At 35.9% G+C, this 14,914-nt stretch overlaps 2 protein-coding genes across 3 annotated transcripts in view; both read right to left on the bottom strand.

Annotated features, from left to right (window-relative positions):
• Nucleotides 1-3,544, bottom strand: part of LOC117328858 (nicotinamidase-like) — a 33,720-nt gene extending 30,176 nt beyond the window's left edge. The window contains exon 1 of the mRNA XM_033886439.1: nucleotides 3,383-3,544. Within this exon, the coding sequence (XP_033742330.1) occupies nucleotides 3,383-3,489 (107 nt within the window). The 5' untranslated portion in view covers nucleotides 3,490-3,544. The remainder of the gene's footprint in view (nucleotides 1-3,382) is intronic.
• A 7,411-nt stretch (nucleotides 3,545-10,955) lies between these two features.
• LOC117328857 (arginine kinase-like) overlaps nucleotides 10,956-14,914 on the bottom strand; it is a 32,720-nt gene continuing 28,761 nt past the window's right edge. For both annotated transcript variants that reach the window (XM_033886437.1, XM_033886438.1), the window contains exons 6-7: nucleotides 14,672-14,858; nucleotides 10,956-11,863 (exon numbers count right to left, since the gene is read on the bottom strand). In XM_033886437.1, the coding sequence (XP_033742328.1) occupies nucleotides 11,661-11,863; nucleotides 14,672-14,858 (390 nt within the window). In that variant the 3' untranslated portion in view covers nucleotides 10,956-11,660. The remainder of the gene's footprint in view (nucleotides 11,864-14,671; nucleotides 14,859-14,914) is intronic.

Raw genomic sequence — 14,914 nt, 5'->3', positions numbered from 1 at the left:
TCGTCAGTGAAAGTCATATTTTGTTGATATGTAACGATTGTTAGTCTACAGGAACCTTAATGTTATGTAGAGGATAAAAACATAACTTGTTCCATGGGTCAAGTGGTCATTGTTCATGAAAAGTGAATTACCATAATCACATATAAACACAACAGTATTTATTAAGCATGGAGTCATCATTGTACAGGGATAATTCAAACCTACATCATATCACCACAGACAAACACATTAATTATCAATTATTAATAACAATAATCATACTTAATTACCACATATCACCACAGATTATCATACTTATTACCACATATCACCACAGATTATCATACTTATTACCACATATCACCACAGATTATCATACTTATTACCACATATCACCACAGATTATCATACTTATTACCACATATCACCACAGATTATTATACTTATTACCACATATCACCACAGAGTATCATAATTATTACCACATATCACCACAGAGTATCATAATTATTACCACATATCACCACAGAGTATCATACTTATTACCACATATCACCACAGAGTGTCATACTTATTACCACATATCACCACAGAGTGTCATACTTATTACCACATATCACCACAGAGTATCATACTTATTACCACATATCACCACAGAGTGTCATACTTATTACCACATATCACCACAGAGTATCATAATTATTACCACATATCACCACAGAGTATCATGTAGATTATGTTAAATATGGGCTCTTTGGCAGGAGCCTGTTTCTTTGGCTAAGGAGCTTATATATCTAAAAAAAACTGTGGATAATCCGTTATGATATCTGAGATCCCAGTTAGATTCTTATCGGGGAATTCTTTCACAATACATATATACAGTAATTATAAGCAAGGCTAGTCAGCAGCAAAGAAACCATAAAAATGTTGTTTACCAATATTCTGTTGTGTTTTGGGTATCTTATCTACCACATATCACAGAAATTTTCAATCTGCATGGATACACTAAAAGATGATAGTTTGTAGCCCAATAAACACCTCTATATGGGCCTTCACCGCCAATACTGCCAAGGTCATTTTTATGCTGGTCCCCTGCAGGCTTATTGTCAGATAGAAATTGTTACATTTGGACTTTAGCTTTCAAATTATTTTGATCATGTTGTTAGATATATAAGTTCAAAGTCTAAGTACAAATGTACTGGTATGTTGAACCCTGTGTGTATATATATGTTTGTCTTGTTACTTAATGCCTTCATGCTAAGGTTAAGATAAGTATACTCATAGACATGCATTTATAAGACTAGCTACACCTGTGTTAACATTACCATAAATATCTCTTGGTCATAATATGGTGGGCTTTTTTTTTTACAGAAAATCACTCATTAAATACATATAATTATTGTAGAATGTACATGTATAAAAGATACAAAAGTTGTCAGAAGACAACATAGCTCGCCCAGTGGGTTGAAATTTAGTTGTTATTTAAAGTAGGTCAACAATCATGGTAAAGGTCAGTTGGTCCACAAATGTAGAACATTTGTACAAACAGAAGGAAGACACCTGTTAAATATGCAATCCCTTGTTCAATCATTAAAATCTTGTATGCTTTACTGTACTGGCCAAGGTTACAGACATTAAAAAGTCAATCAAAGGTCAAGGTCAAAGTCAAGCTTAAGGTCATCAGGTCTGCAAATGTAGTTATTACTACAGATATGGAAAGTTCTTGTCACAAGGAAAACACATGTGGAATATCTATTGTAACCTAAGCCGTGTCCTCATTAGTAGTGATACAACACTAAAAACATATATATAACCTAGATAATCTGCGGACGACCCAATGGTGACAACTTTTATGTCGGAGGTATAGCAATGCAATAGCTCCCCTCAACTTCGCCCTGGTGAGCTAAAATGGATCAAAGACGTAATTTGGTATTACAATGTATATATATCAAGTCACCATGGCCAATTCAAATTCCTTTCAATCAAGTGACAGAAAAGTTGCTACAGAAAAAATGATGAAATGTATAAATGAAAAAACTTCATTGAATTATCTTGAATATTACATTAACAGGATAGCTTTACCTTGGTATATATTACATTTATATGCATGTGCATGAATGCGTGGGAAGTGATTTATATACTCATGAATAATTCAAGTGTCCATTTGAACCTAAATTGTTTGATTGACATATTACTGTAAGCAAAACTCTCCATTGTTTCAGTTGATTAGCATTGGAATGAATGCTACCAATGTAAAACAATTTAATGTCTTCTGTTTATCAATTAAATTTGACTCAGGTAATGAGTTTGTTCTTTATTACCTTGACTCAAATGATTCTTCAGTTTTAAGATAATACATACATGTATATGTACATATAACGTAAAACACAAATAGACAACAATACAATTTGCAAGTACACTATATACGTACGTATAGGTATACGTACACGACAGGGATGATGTCTGAAAATTTGGAATAGGAAATTATCTTTTTGTATTTTTTTCAGATGTATGTTGCAATTGTAATAAGAAAAGATCTGAAACAATTTTTCAAACCTTTACACTATAAATGATATATAATATAATATAATTGTAAAGTTTGAATGGAAATAAAGTGAGGTCTGTATGAACATACTTTCTCTACTCTAAACAATATGCATAAAAGCAGCATCTACATTGATATCTACTGTTTAATAAAACAACACGACTTGTAATTCCCTCACTTCTAACAAATCCATAGGGCTTACAAAATGATAACTTATGTGACTAAAAATAAAGAAAACCTTATAGAATGACTCCAACAGCAGTTTTTGGAAAATATTACTGTACAGCATGCTGGATTTGACCATTTTTTTAATTATACAGTATATAATATAATTGTGTTACTATGATTATGACATTTTAATGAAATCTAAACTTTGACAATAAACAATAATTTACAACTTACAGTACCAACAGGAAAAAATCACTTAGTTTTTCATGCATATTTTGTCAAAGAAATACCTTGTCTTACAGTATACTGTATACTGTCTTGTGATGCATTTTACATACCTTAATGTACGACTGAAGAATTAAAGGTATGTCTTATTTCATTTTATTCAATTACTCGAAAATAATTCACCTCTAAAATACAGCGCCATTCAGTACCAGATGATCAATTAAGGTTGTAATTACGACACCATATTGATAATTAAATCAGATTAACATCGATGATGAATTGCTTTCCGTGGTTTTCTAAAATTATCCATTGACAAACAAGATGTGTTTACCGAAATGATTTAGAGATCCAGACAAGGCCAAGGGTACAATGGTAGGCCTTCATGTACAACTGTGACACATTTCGGTTGGATCCGGCGCAGAATTATGGTAACAGAACAGTGATTTACTTCCATATATTTCTTACCTGTCTAAATCGTAGTGATGGAAACATTCACTGCAACTCCGTTTATCGAAATCAACCTTTCTATCCACGTATTTTTCGAGAAAATTGTCCCGATCTGCGGACAGCATTGTGTACACTACCAGTGGTTGTTTACATTCAGGAGTTTCCTGTTAAATCGCCGTTATCGAGTTTTCGACTACATTCGGCTAGTTACCAGTACAACTTAGCGCACAGACAAGAGGAATTCCGAATGATGAAACAATATAATCAAGGAACCGGACGTCGGATATATTTTCCGTGTTAGCATATAAACTTTCTTGAAATACAGCCACATAAAATTTGACTGCATTTTTTGTACTGATCACTCTTTTATTTTAGATAGCTTTACTTGTTTTGTTTTAAAATTAATAGAATGTTATAGTGAGTGTCAGCCTTAGTTACCATTCACAGCACAGCGACTACACACGCTCAGACGCCTATGATCTATACTCACTCTGGACAAGAAATGTGATTGTAACAGTTTGTCAGACTATTTTTGTTTAGTGTCATTAGAAATTCCAATGCACTATAAATGCATTGTCAAATAGTCCCAATGTAAATTCCAATTTGCTATAAATGTCATTGTAACAGTTTCTCAGACATTTTATTATTTTTTTTAGTCTCAATGTAAATTCCAATGTGCCATAAATGTATTATTACTTCCTCAGTTTTCTCCTGTTGTTTCTCGTTGCCCGGGGAAATTAGGTTTTGATAGTTGGCGCTACTACTACAACCTTTAGAAATTTAATTAGGGTTCTAATATGAGAGAATACAATCATTGACTCTGTATGTAGTCCGGGACCATCAGAACACTAACCGGATGCTCTACCGATTGAGCTACCTGGTCGCCGATGATCGACCCGGTCCAGTTCCGCTCCACTCTTCCCTCCCTTGTTTAAGTCTTCGACCCCGAAAACCTAACAACTCACAACCCAGGTTCGGGTATCACCTTTTCAAGTATTAACCTCACTTGAAACAATGTTTGGTCACATGCACCAAATGAAGTAGGAGTGGAGTGGCCAGACCGGGGTTCGAACCCGGGACCTCGGAACACTAGCCGGATGCTCTACCGATTGAGCTACCTGGTCGCCGATGATCGACCCGGTCCAGTTCCGCTACAACTATGTCTATATCTAGACAGCTTTAGGTCACTTTTCAATGACCTTATCTTAACAGTTTTAATATGGATGGGGAATACTTATCTGATGGTGACGTAATGATGACCGGGAATCACAAGCCATGTGGATTATTCTGTACGGATAACGATTTGATCAATGTTCGTGTATCTGTCCCAGTCTCATCAAAGTTCTTTAACTGAATGATTTTTAAACTTAATAATTGGCGTAAGAAAGCATTACAGAAAAACAAAACTACGAGCTTCCCCTCAAATCTGATAATGCTTTCCTATGGAAAAAAACATAGTTAAAGAGTTTATTTAATTAAATGATGTGTGATGAAAGCGGGAATGTTTTGTTAGCTGTGCGTGACGTATTTTGCTGTTTAGATTACTATTTTTCGTTTTGTAGTATTGGTGCAGCCTTGAAAAAAAGAACAGGCCTTCGTTATATCAATATTCCTAATCTTTAATGCAAAATCTTACACAGGAAAACATTACAGAAGTTAAGGAAATTCATCAAGTTAACTAAGATTTTCACCTTAAATCCTGTAAGGGATTCCTAAATGAACCCGAGGTCAGGTCGATCTGAGAGTCCGATGTTCATAGCTACGACGGCTGATTGATATGTTGTTTCCTCATATTGAAGGTTTTGAATTTTGCCGGACATATTGTATTATTTTTCAACATAACACCCTTCAGTATCTATATGTACTTTTGCCAGCAGTGTTTAAGGGCCTCGATGCCACTTTTATAGAACTCCTTTTCTTGACTGTTTAGAAAGTCATCCACTGCATGTATGACGTCATCATCGGACTAAGAATGAGTGACTGAAATAGCTGTTTTCAGTTTTGGAAATAGATGTGAGTCTGGTGGAGCGAGATCAGGTGAATAAGGCGGATGCTCAATCAATTTAAAGCCACAATCGTGAATGGCAGCCATAGCAATGACATACTTGTGAACAGGAGCATTATCCTGATGGAATACCACACCTTTAGTGAGCTTTCCGCGGTGCTTAAGTTTGATATTTTCCCGTAATTGCCTCAGAAGTGAAGCATAGTATGTGCAATTGATTGTTTGTCCCTTTCGAAATAATCTATCAGTAGAACACTATCTGCATCCCAGAAAACCGAGGCCATAACCTTCCTAGCTGTATTTTCCTTCTTTGGCGGGGGAGAGCTAGGGTGCTTCCATTGTTTCGATTGTTGTTTGGCCTCTGGGGTAAAATGAATGACAATTGTTTCATCCATAGTGACAAATCTCAGAAGAACGTTGGCAGGATCTTCCTAAAAAAGGACAAGATTAGCACGCGATAATGTGCGCCTGGTGTGCTTCTGATCAACTGTCAGAAGTCTAGGTACCCATCGGGCCGAAAGCTTTCTCATTGCAAGATCCTCGGTCAAAATGGTATGTGCTCTTTCCTGTGAAATGCCAACTCTACCGGCTATATATCTTTCTGTGACTCGTCTGTCAATCATAAATATATCAGGAATTTTATTGACCATTTCTGGGGTTGCAACATTGGCAGGCCTTCCAGAACGGGAGTCATCCTCAAGGCTCTGTCGGCCGCGCTTAAATTCCGCCAAACACCTTTTCACTGTAGCATATGACGGGGCATCTTTCCCTAGTGTTGATACCATATCATTTTGGATATCCTTAGGTGTTAAACATTTTTCTATGCAAATATTGGGTCACTGCTCTTTCACCGAATTTCGTCCATTTTGCAAAAGCCACCTGCCTTGTTTACTTTAGAGTGCTGCCTTGTCGATATAAACAAACAAAATGAGACCAGTCCTTGGGTAAACGGCCCTGTATTGTCACAGAATAGAAGGACTTAAAAAAAGAACATCATTGAGTACCTCCTTCAATACGAGGCTCACAACTTATCAATCATCCCTGGTCTCTCAGACCACTCGGTGGTTGGCTTTGGCTTACTGTATTACACGCACACATTAACCATATTCTACATTACAACCACTCTTTGTACTTCAGCTGCACCGAATACCTGACAAACTGTCATTAAGAACAGACATATCAGATAGGAGGTTTATAATTGTCAAACCTAGCCGCTTTCCTCTACCTTACATTCAACATTCCACATTATCTTTTGTCCTATTTTTATTTCCAGTACATTATTTTTTATTTCCTGTACACTAATTTTATTTCCTGTACACTATTTTTATTTCCAGTTCACTATTTGTATTTCCTGTACACTATTTTTATTTCCTGTACACCATTTTTATTTCCTGTACACCATTTGTATTTCCAGTACACCATTTGTATTTCCTGTACACCATTTGTGTCTCCAGTTCACTATTTGTATTTCCTGTACACCATTTGTATTTCCTGTACACCATTTGTATTTCCAGTACACCATTTTTATTTCCTGTACACCATTTTTATTTCCTGTACACCATTTGTATTTCCTGTACACCATTTGTATTTCCTGTACATCATTTGTATTTCCTGTACACTATTTGTATTTCCTGTACACCATTTTTATTTCCTGTACACTATTTGTATTTCCTGTACACTATTTGTATTTCCTGTACACTATTTGTATTTCCTGTACACCATTTTTATTTCCTGTACACCATTTGTATTTCCTGTTCACTATTTGTATTTCCTGTACACGATTTGTAGTTCCTGTACACTATTTGTATTTCCTGTACACCATTTTTATTTCCTGTACACTATTTGTATTTCCTGTACACCATTTGTATTTCCAGTACACCATTTTTATTTCCTGTACACTATTTGTATTTCCTGTACACCATTTGTATTTCCTGTTCACTATTTGTATTTCCTGTACACGATTTGTAGTTCCTGTACACTATTTGTATTTCCTGTACACCATTTTTATTTCCTGTATACTATTTGTATTTCCTGTACACTATTTGTATTTCCAGTACACCATTTTTATTTCCTGTACACCATTTTTATTTCCTGTACACTATTTGTATTTCCTGTACATTATTTGTATTTCCTGTACACCATTTGTATTTCCTCTACACCATTTGTATTTCCTGTACACCATTTGTATTTCCTGTACACTATTTGTATTTCCTGTACACTATTTGTATTTCCTATAAAGTGTACACCATTTGTATTTCCTGTACACTATTTGTATTTCCTGTACACCATTTTTATTTCCTGTACACCATTTGTATTTCCTGTACACTATTTGTATTTCCAGTTCACTATTTGTATTTTCTGTACACCATTTGTATTTCCAGTACACTATTTGTATTTCCTGTACACCATTTTTATTTCCTGTACACCATTTGTATTTCCTGTACACTATTTTTTATTTCCAGTACACAATCTTTATTTCCTGTACACCATTTGTATTTCCTGTACACCATTTGTATTTCCGGTACACCATTTGTATTTCCTGTACACTATTTATATTTCCTATAAAGTGTACACTATTTGTATTTCCAGTACACCATTTGTATTTCCTGTACACCATTTGTATTTCCGGTACACTTTTTATATTTCCTATAAAGTGTACACCATTTTTATTTCCTGTACACGATTTGTATTTCCTGTACACCATTTGTATTTCCTGTACACCATTTTTATTTCCTGTATACTATTTGTATTTCCTGTACACCATTTTTATTTCCTGTACACCATTTTTATTTCCTGTACACTATTTGTATTTCCTGTACATTATTTGTATTTCCTGTACACTATTTGTATTTCCAGTACACCATTTTTATTTCCTGTACACCATTTGTATTTCCTGTACACCATTTTTATTTTCTGTACACGATTTGTATTTCCTGTACACCATTTGTATTTCCTGTACACCATTTTTATTTCCTGTACACTATTTTTATTTCCTGTACACTATTTGTATTTCCAGTACACCATTTGTATTTCCAGTACACTATTTGTATTTCCTGTACACCATTTTTATTTCCAGTACACTATTTGTATTTCCTGTACACTATTTGTATTTCCAGTACACCATTTGTATTTCCTGTACACTATTTGTATTTCCAGTACACTATTTGTATTTCCTATACACCATTTGTATTTCCTCTACACCATTTGTATTTCCTGTACACCATTTGTATTTCCTGTACACCATTTGTATTTCCTGTACACTATTTGTATTTCCTATACACCATTTGTATTTCCTATACACCATTTGTATTTCCTATACACTATTTGTATTTCCTGTACACTATTTGTATTTCCTATACACTATTTTTATTTCCAGTACACCATTTGTATTTCCTGTTCACTATTTGTATTTCCTGTACACCATTTGTATTTCCTGTACACCATTTGTATTTCCTGTACACTATTTGTATTTCCTGTACACCATTTGTATTTCCTGTACACTATTTGTATTTCCTGTACACCATTTGTATTTCCTGTACACCATTTGTATTTCCTGTACACTATTTGTATTTCCTATACACCATTTGTATTTCCTGTACACCATTTGTATTTCCTCTACACCATTTGTATTTCCTGTACACCATTTGTATTTCCTGTACACTATTTGTATTTCCTGTACACTATTTGTATTTCCTATAAAGTGTACACTATTTGTATTTCCTATAAAGTGTACACTATTTGTATTTCCTGTACACCATTTTTATTTCCAGTACACTATTTTTATTTCCTGTACACTATTTGTATTTCCTGTACACTATTTGTATTTCCTGTATACCATTTTTATTTCCTGTACACCATTTTTATTTCCTGTACACCATTTTTATTTCCTGTACACTATTTTTATTTCCTGTACACTATTTGTATTTCCTGTACATCATTTGTATTTCCTGTACACTATTTTTATTTCCTGTACACTATTTGTATTTCCTGTACACTATTTGTATTTCCTGTACACTATTTGTATTTCCTATAAAGTGTACACCATTTGTATTTCCTGTACACTATTTGTATTTTCTATAAAGTGTACACCATTTGTATTTCCTGTACACTATTTGTATTTCCTGTACACCATTTGTATTTCCAGTACACTATTTGTATTTCCTGTACACTATTTGTATTTCCTGTACACCATTTGTATTTCCTGTACACTATTTGTATTTCCTGTACACCATTTGTATTTCCTGTACACCATTTGTATTTCCTGTACACTATTTGTATTTCCTGTACACCATTTGTATTTCCTGTACACTATTTGTATTTCCTGTACACCATTTGTATTACCAGTACACCATTTGTATTTCCTGTACACCATTTGTATTTCCAGTACACTATTTGTATTTCCTGTACACCATTTGTATTTCCTGTACACCATTTGTATTTCCAGTACACTATTTGTATTTCCTGTACACTATTTGTATTTCCTGTACACCATTTGTATTTCCTGTACACCATTTGTATTTCCAGTACACTATTTGTATTTCATGTACACTATTTGTATTTCATGTACACTATTTGTATTTCCTATAAAGTGTACACCATTTGTATTTCCTGTACACTATTTGTATTTCCTGTACACCATTTGTATTTCCTGTACACTATTTGTATTTCCTGTACACCAATTGTATTTCCTGTACACTATTTGTATTTCCTGTACACCATTTGTATTTCCTGTTCACTATTTGTATTTCCTGTACACCATTTGTATTTCCAGTACACTATTTGTATTTCCTGTACACTATTTGTATTTCCTATAAAGTGTACACCATTTGTATTTCCTGTACACTATTTGTATTTCCTGTACACCATTTGTATTTCCTGTACACTATTTGTATTTCCTATAAAGTGTACACCATTTGTATTTCCTGTACACTATTTGTATTTCCTGTACACTATTTGTATTTCCTGTACACCATTTGTATTTCCTGTACACTATTTGTATTTCCTGTACACCATTTGTATTTCCTGTACACTATTTGTATTTCCTGTACACCATTTGTATTACCAGTACACCATTTGTATTTCCTGTACACCATTTGTATTTCCAGTACACCATTTGTATTTCCAGTACACTATTTGTATTTCCTATACACCATTTGTATTTCATGTACACTATTTTTTATTTCCTGTACACTATTGAACTGTACTCATTCAGATCGTATTCCTAAAGACATCGTTGGTGATTATGATTACGACTTTTTTTGAAAAGAAATATGGTCAAGCAACTAGTTCACGACCATGTAATTTTTTATGCAACCGGCCTTATGTGCACAACATGAAATAGAAGCGGTACTGTAGAGAGAGAAAAATAGATAGATATGTAATAGAAACGGTAGCTGTTTTTGTCTACCGTCAAGAGGTGTAATAGAAACGGTACTATAGAAAAAAAACAGGAAGAGATGTTATAGAAACGGTTCTGTAGACAAAAAAGCAAGAGATGCTATAGAAACGGTTCTGTAGACTAAAAAGCAAGAGATGTTATAGAAACGGTTCAGAAAAGGGTACTGTAGATAAAAACAGATACAGTTGTAATAGAAAAAGTCATTTATTATACAACGGGTTCAAAAAGAAATAATAACATTTGATATGATGTCTTAACAATAATTATATACATGAGCTACTACTATAACTGATTATTTACCTGACTGTAACACCATGCAATAATAATATGTCACGTATCATACCTGAATATTTACCTAGCCGTAATATCACCGAGTTTAATAACATACAATAAAATGTCACGTATCATATCTGGATATTTACCTGACCATAGTGTCACCGAATTTGACATCATACAATAAAATGTCATGCATTATACCTGGATATTTATCTGGCCATAGTGTCACCCAGTTTCGCATCATAAAATAAAATGTCAGATATTTACGTGACCGTAGTGTCACCGAGTTTAACATAATAAAATGAAATATCATATTTACCTGGGGTAATGTCACCGAGTTTGACATCATAAAATAAAATATCACGTATCATACCTGGATATTAACCTGGCCGTAATAATATCTAGTCAACAGCATATAACAAATATATTGCATTATACCTGTATATTACCAGCCCTAAATTAACTTCAACTCTGCTAACTGGTCATAAAATACCAACTTGTTCGGAATATTATGGAATGACGTACTATCTTAATGTAAATGTCCGATAAAAAAAACTTTTTTAACGTACAACAAATCTCAGAAACCTCATAACACAACTAGTTCGACGGTCTCTAATTTATGTTTCCGCTGCAACTCTGCCTTCCAATGTCTGCTTCTCTGCATGCGTTATGCTACCGTCCAATCTCTGCTCTTCGGCCAAGACAGCCCCAACGCCTGCGATCATTTCTCGTACAGCCTGGATCTCTGTTAGACCTAGCCTTCTCTTGTTGGAGATGTCGTAGATATCCCCGATCATCTCTGTGTGGACACCATTTACACCTACAATAAAAAACATAAGTTATTTGTCGATATATCCTTATATCACTTTAACATAGAAATAATCACGCGGTTTTTCGGGAAAGTCATATTTTAAGTATAATCATGGTAGAAAAGTAAACCATGTTTTTTTTTCTTATTCGCCAGTGAGATTCCATTCCAACATTTTTCTTCGGTACTAGTGGGAGATCATTGCCTGTATAATACAAACGAGGAGAAAGTCGTAGGTTAATCGTGTAGCCTGGAGAAGGCATAGTCGTTAGTTAGTCGTGTCTCCAGACGAAGCCATAGTCGTTAGTAGTCGTTGGTTTCTCGTATATCAGGAGGAAGCGACAATTATTGTTTTCCCATGTATCCAGCTGAAGCGATTATCGTTGGTTAGTCATGTATCCTGGTCAAGCCATAGTCGTTAGTTAGTCATGTATCCTGGTCAAGCCATAGTCGTTAGTTAGTCATGTATCCTGGTCAAGCCATAGTCGTTAGTTAGTCATGTATCCTGGTCAAGCCGTAGTCGTTGGTTAGTCATGTATCCTGGTCAAGCAATAGTCGTTAGTTAGTCATGTATCCCGGTCAAGCCGTAGTCGTTGGTTAGTCATGTATCCTGGTCAAGCAATAGTCGTTAGTTAGTCATGTATCCTGGTCAAGCCATAGTCGTTGGTTAGTCATGAATCCTGGTCAAGCAATAGTCGTTAGTTGGTCGTGTATCCTGGTCAAGCCATAGTCGTTGGTTAGTCATGTATCCAGACGAAGCCATAGTCGTTGGTTAGTCGTGTATCCAGACGAGGCCATAGTCGTTGGTTAGTCGTGTATCCAGACGAGGCTATAGTCGTTGGTTAGTCATGTATCCTGGTCAAGCAATAGTCGTTAGTTAGTCATGTATCCTGGTCAAGCCATAGTCGTTGGTTAGTCATGAATCCTGGTCAAGCAATAGTCGTTAGTTGGTCGTGTATCCTGGTCAAGCCATAGTCGTTGGTTAGTCATGTATCCAGACGAAGCCATAGTCGTTGGTTAGTCGTGTATCCAGACGAGGCCATAGTCGTTGGTTAGTCGTGAATCCAGACGAGGCTATAGTCGTTGGTTAGTCGAGTATCCAGACGAAGCCATATTCGTTGGTTAGTCGTGTATCCAGACGAAGAGATTGTCATTGACTTGTCGTATATGGATCTGTGATGTACTGGATAGCCCTCGTAGCCGAGTATATTTTGCTGGGTCGTAGTCGTGGGCATATACTTAAAATGATGGTAACAGTGTTTTTATGTTCTTAAAGCTGTTGTTTAGACGGCTTCTTCAGGGAGATTGTGCCATGCTATGACAATCCGTATTAAATAAAGAGTTTTTGTAGATTTCCTTTTTAACACTTTAAAAAAAAGTCACTAATTTTCTGTTTTTAAATCTTGTCCTGGTGGTCAACTTACGATTCTCTTTAACCTATAAAGCCACTAACCCATTTTACAATCTCGCAGAATAATGATTTCCTCTACAGTCATTCAGTGTGGTAGAAACTGTAGACTATACCATTGGTGTGCTACTGATTCCAACTCCGTCGTCTCATGTTATTTTCCCAGCGAACAGCGAACACCAGGGGCCGCGGTGGCCGAGTGGTTAAGGTGTACCGACACTTTAACACTAGCCCTCCACCACTGGGTTGCGAGTTCGAAACCTACGCGCAGTTGCCAGGTACTGACCGTAGGCCGGTGGGTTTTTTCTCCGGGTACTCCGGCTTTCCTCCACCTCCAAAACCTGGCACGTCCTTAAATGACCATGGCTGTTAATAGGACGTTAAACAAAAACAAACAAACCAAACCCAGCGAACTGATGTTTTGTAAATATAGACACGATAATTTTCAGCTGTCCTCAGGCTGACTCCACTGACGATTTGTATGGTGAGTTTCATTGCTGATTGGCACTGTCGCAGATTGTGTTCCATGAAGTTGTGAAATATCACGCCGAGGTACGGATTCTCTTCAACATCCTTCAAGATGTCAAGTTTCCTTGATACCAGTAAGATCTCGATTTAATGTTGGATTTCGTGGGTCACATCGTATTTCTCTTTGTAGAGGAGTTTGCCATGGGAAACCTTGTCGAAGGCCTTGCTGAAATCCAGTATTGCGGTATCCTGTTATTTCCTTCATACATGCTGATGAAGTCATGATAAGACATTAAAAAAATGTGTTTTACAGGAATCTTTGTTGTAAATATTAGTTAGTTTGTCATATTCCTGAGGTAGCGGCAGATGAGGATGCCGTGTATTCAGACGAAACATAGTCTTTGGTTTGTCTTTGGTTCAGGCGAAGTTATAGTCTATGTTTTGCCGTGTGTCCAGATCTGCGATAGTCGTTGGCTAATACATCTTAATTCTTTGTTTCTATATAATCTTACATCCTCGTAATGTAATCGCTAGGGTCATATTAAAACTGGTGTTAAGGACAAGGACAGAGGAAATTAAACAGATATATATAGCATACAGCAAAGAGATGAAAATGCAAGGTGTTGTAAAGTAGGCAGCGCATTAATGTTGGTCTCTTCAATATCCCCCTGATCGGAAGACAAAAAATAAATCCTAAATTAGATTGGATGCCTTGGGTTTCCAGGGCCGACGGTTTGAACACGACTGTATCTGCCAAGGATTCGTGGAGCGTAACGCAATCAGAAGCCTGCGCTAGCGAAGATGCTCCCAATCCTGTAGGGATGGGAATCACAATTAGCTATCTTAGCGTTATTCAAAGCTTGTTCACTAACAAACTTGACAAAGTATCATTACACATTACATAACCAGTCAGGTTCCGCTTTCCCGGCTAAAAAGAGACTTGCCTCTGACTTGCAGGTGGTGTTTTTCTAAGAAGTCATGGAAATATGGCTGACTCGCCAGGCATGGGATTCTGATGTGTACACTGGCCCTAAGAGTGGTACCAAGGTTTGAGGGACAGAAGGTGAGGTAACCAAGTTTGGAGTGATGGCCGAACTTCAGGCTGCTTTTCTCTTCGATGGTATTCAGGGCCTGAAAGTAAAAGTTTCGTGTAAATTATGCTGCAAAATGATGTGTTATCAATGCCA

Source organism: Pecten maximus, chromosome 6, assembly GCF_902652985.1.
Source record: "Pecten maximus chromosome 6, xPecMax1.1, whole genome shotgun sequence".
NCBI classification, from domain to species: Eukaryota; Metazoa; Mollusca; class Bivalvia; order Pectinida; family Pectinidae; genus Pecten; species Pecten maximus.
The sequence above is the reverse complement of the archived record's forward strand: the minus strand, read 5'-3'. Positions and strand labels throughout refer to the sequence as shown.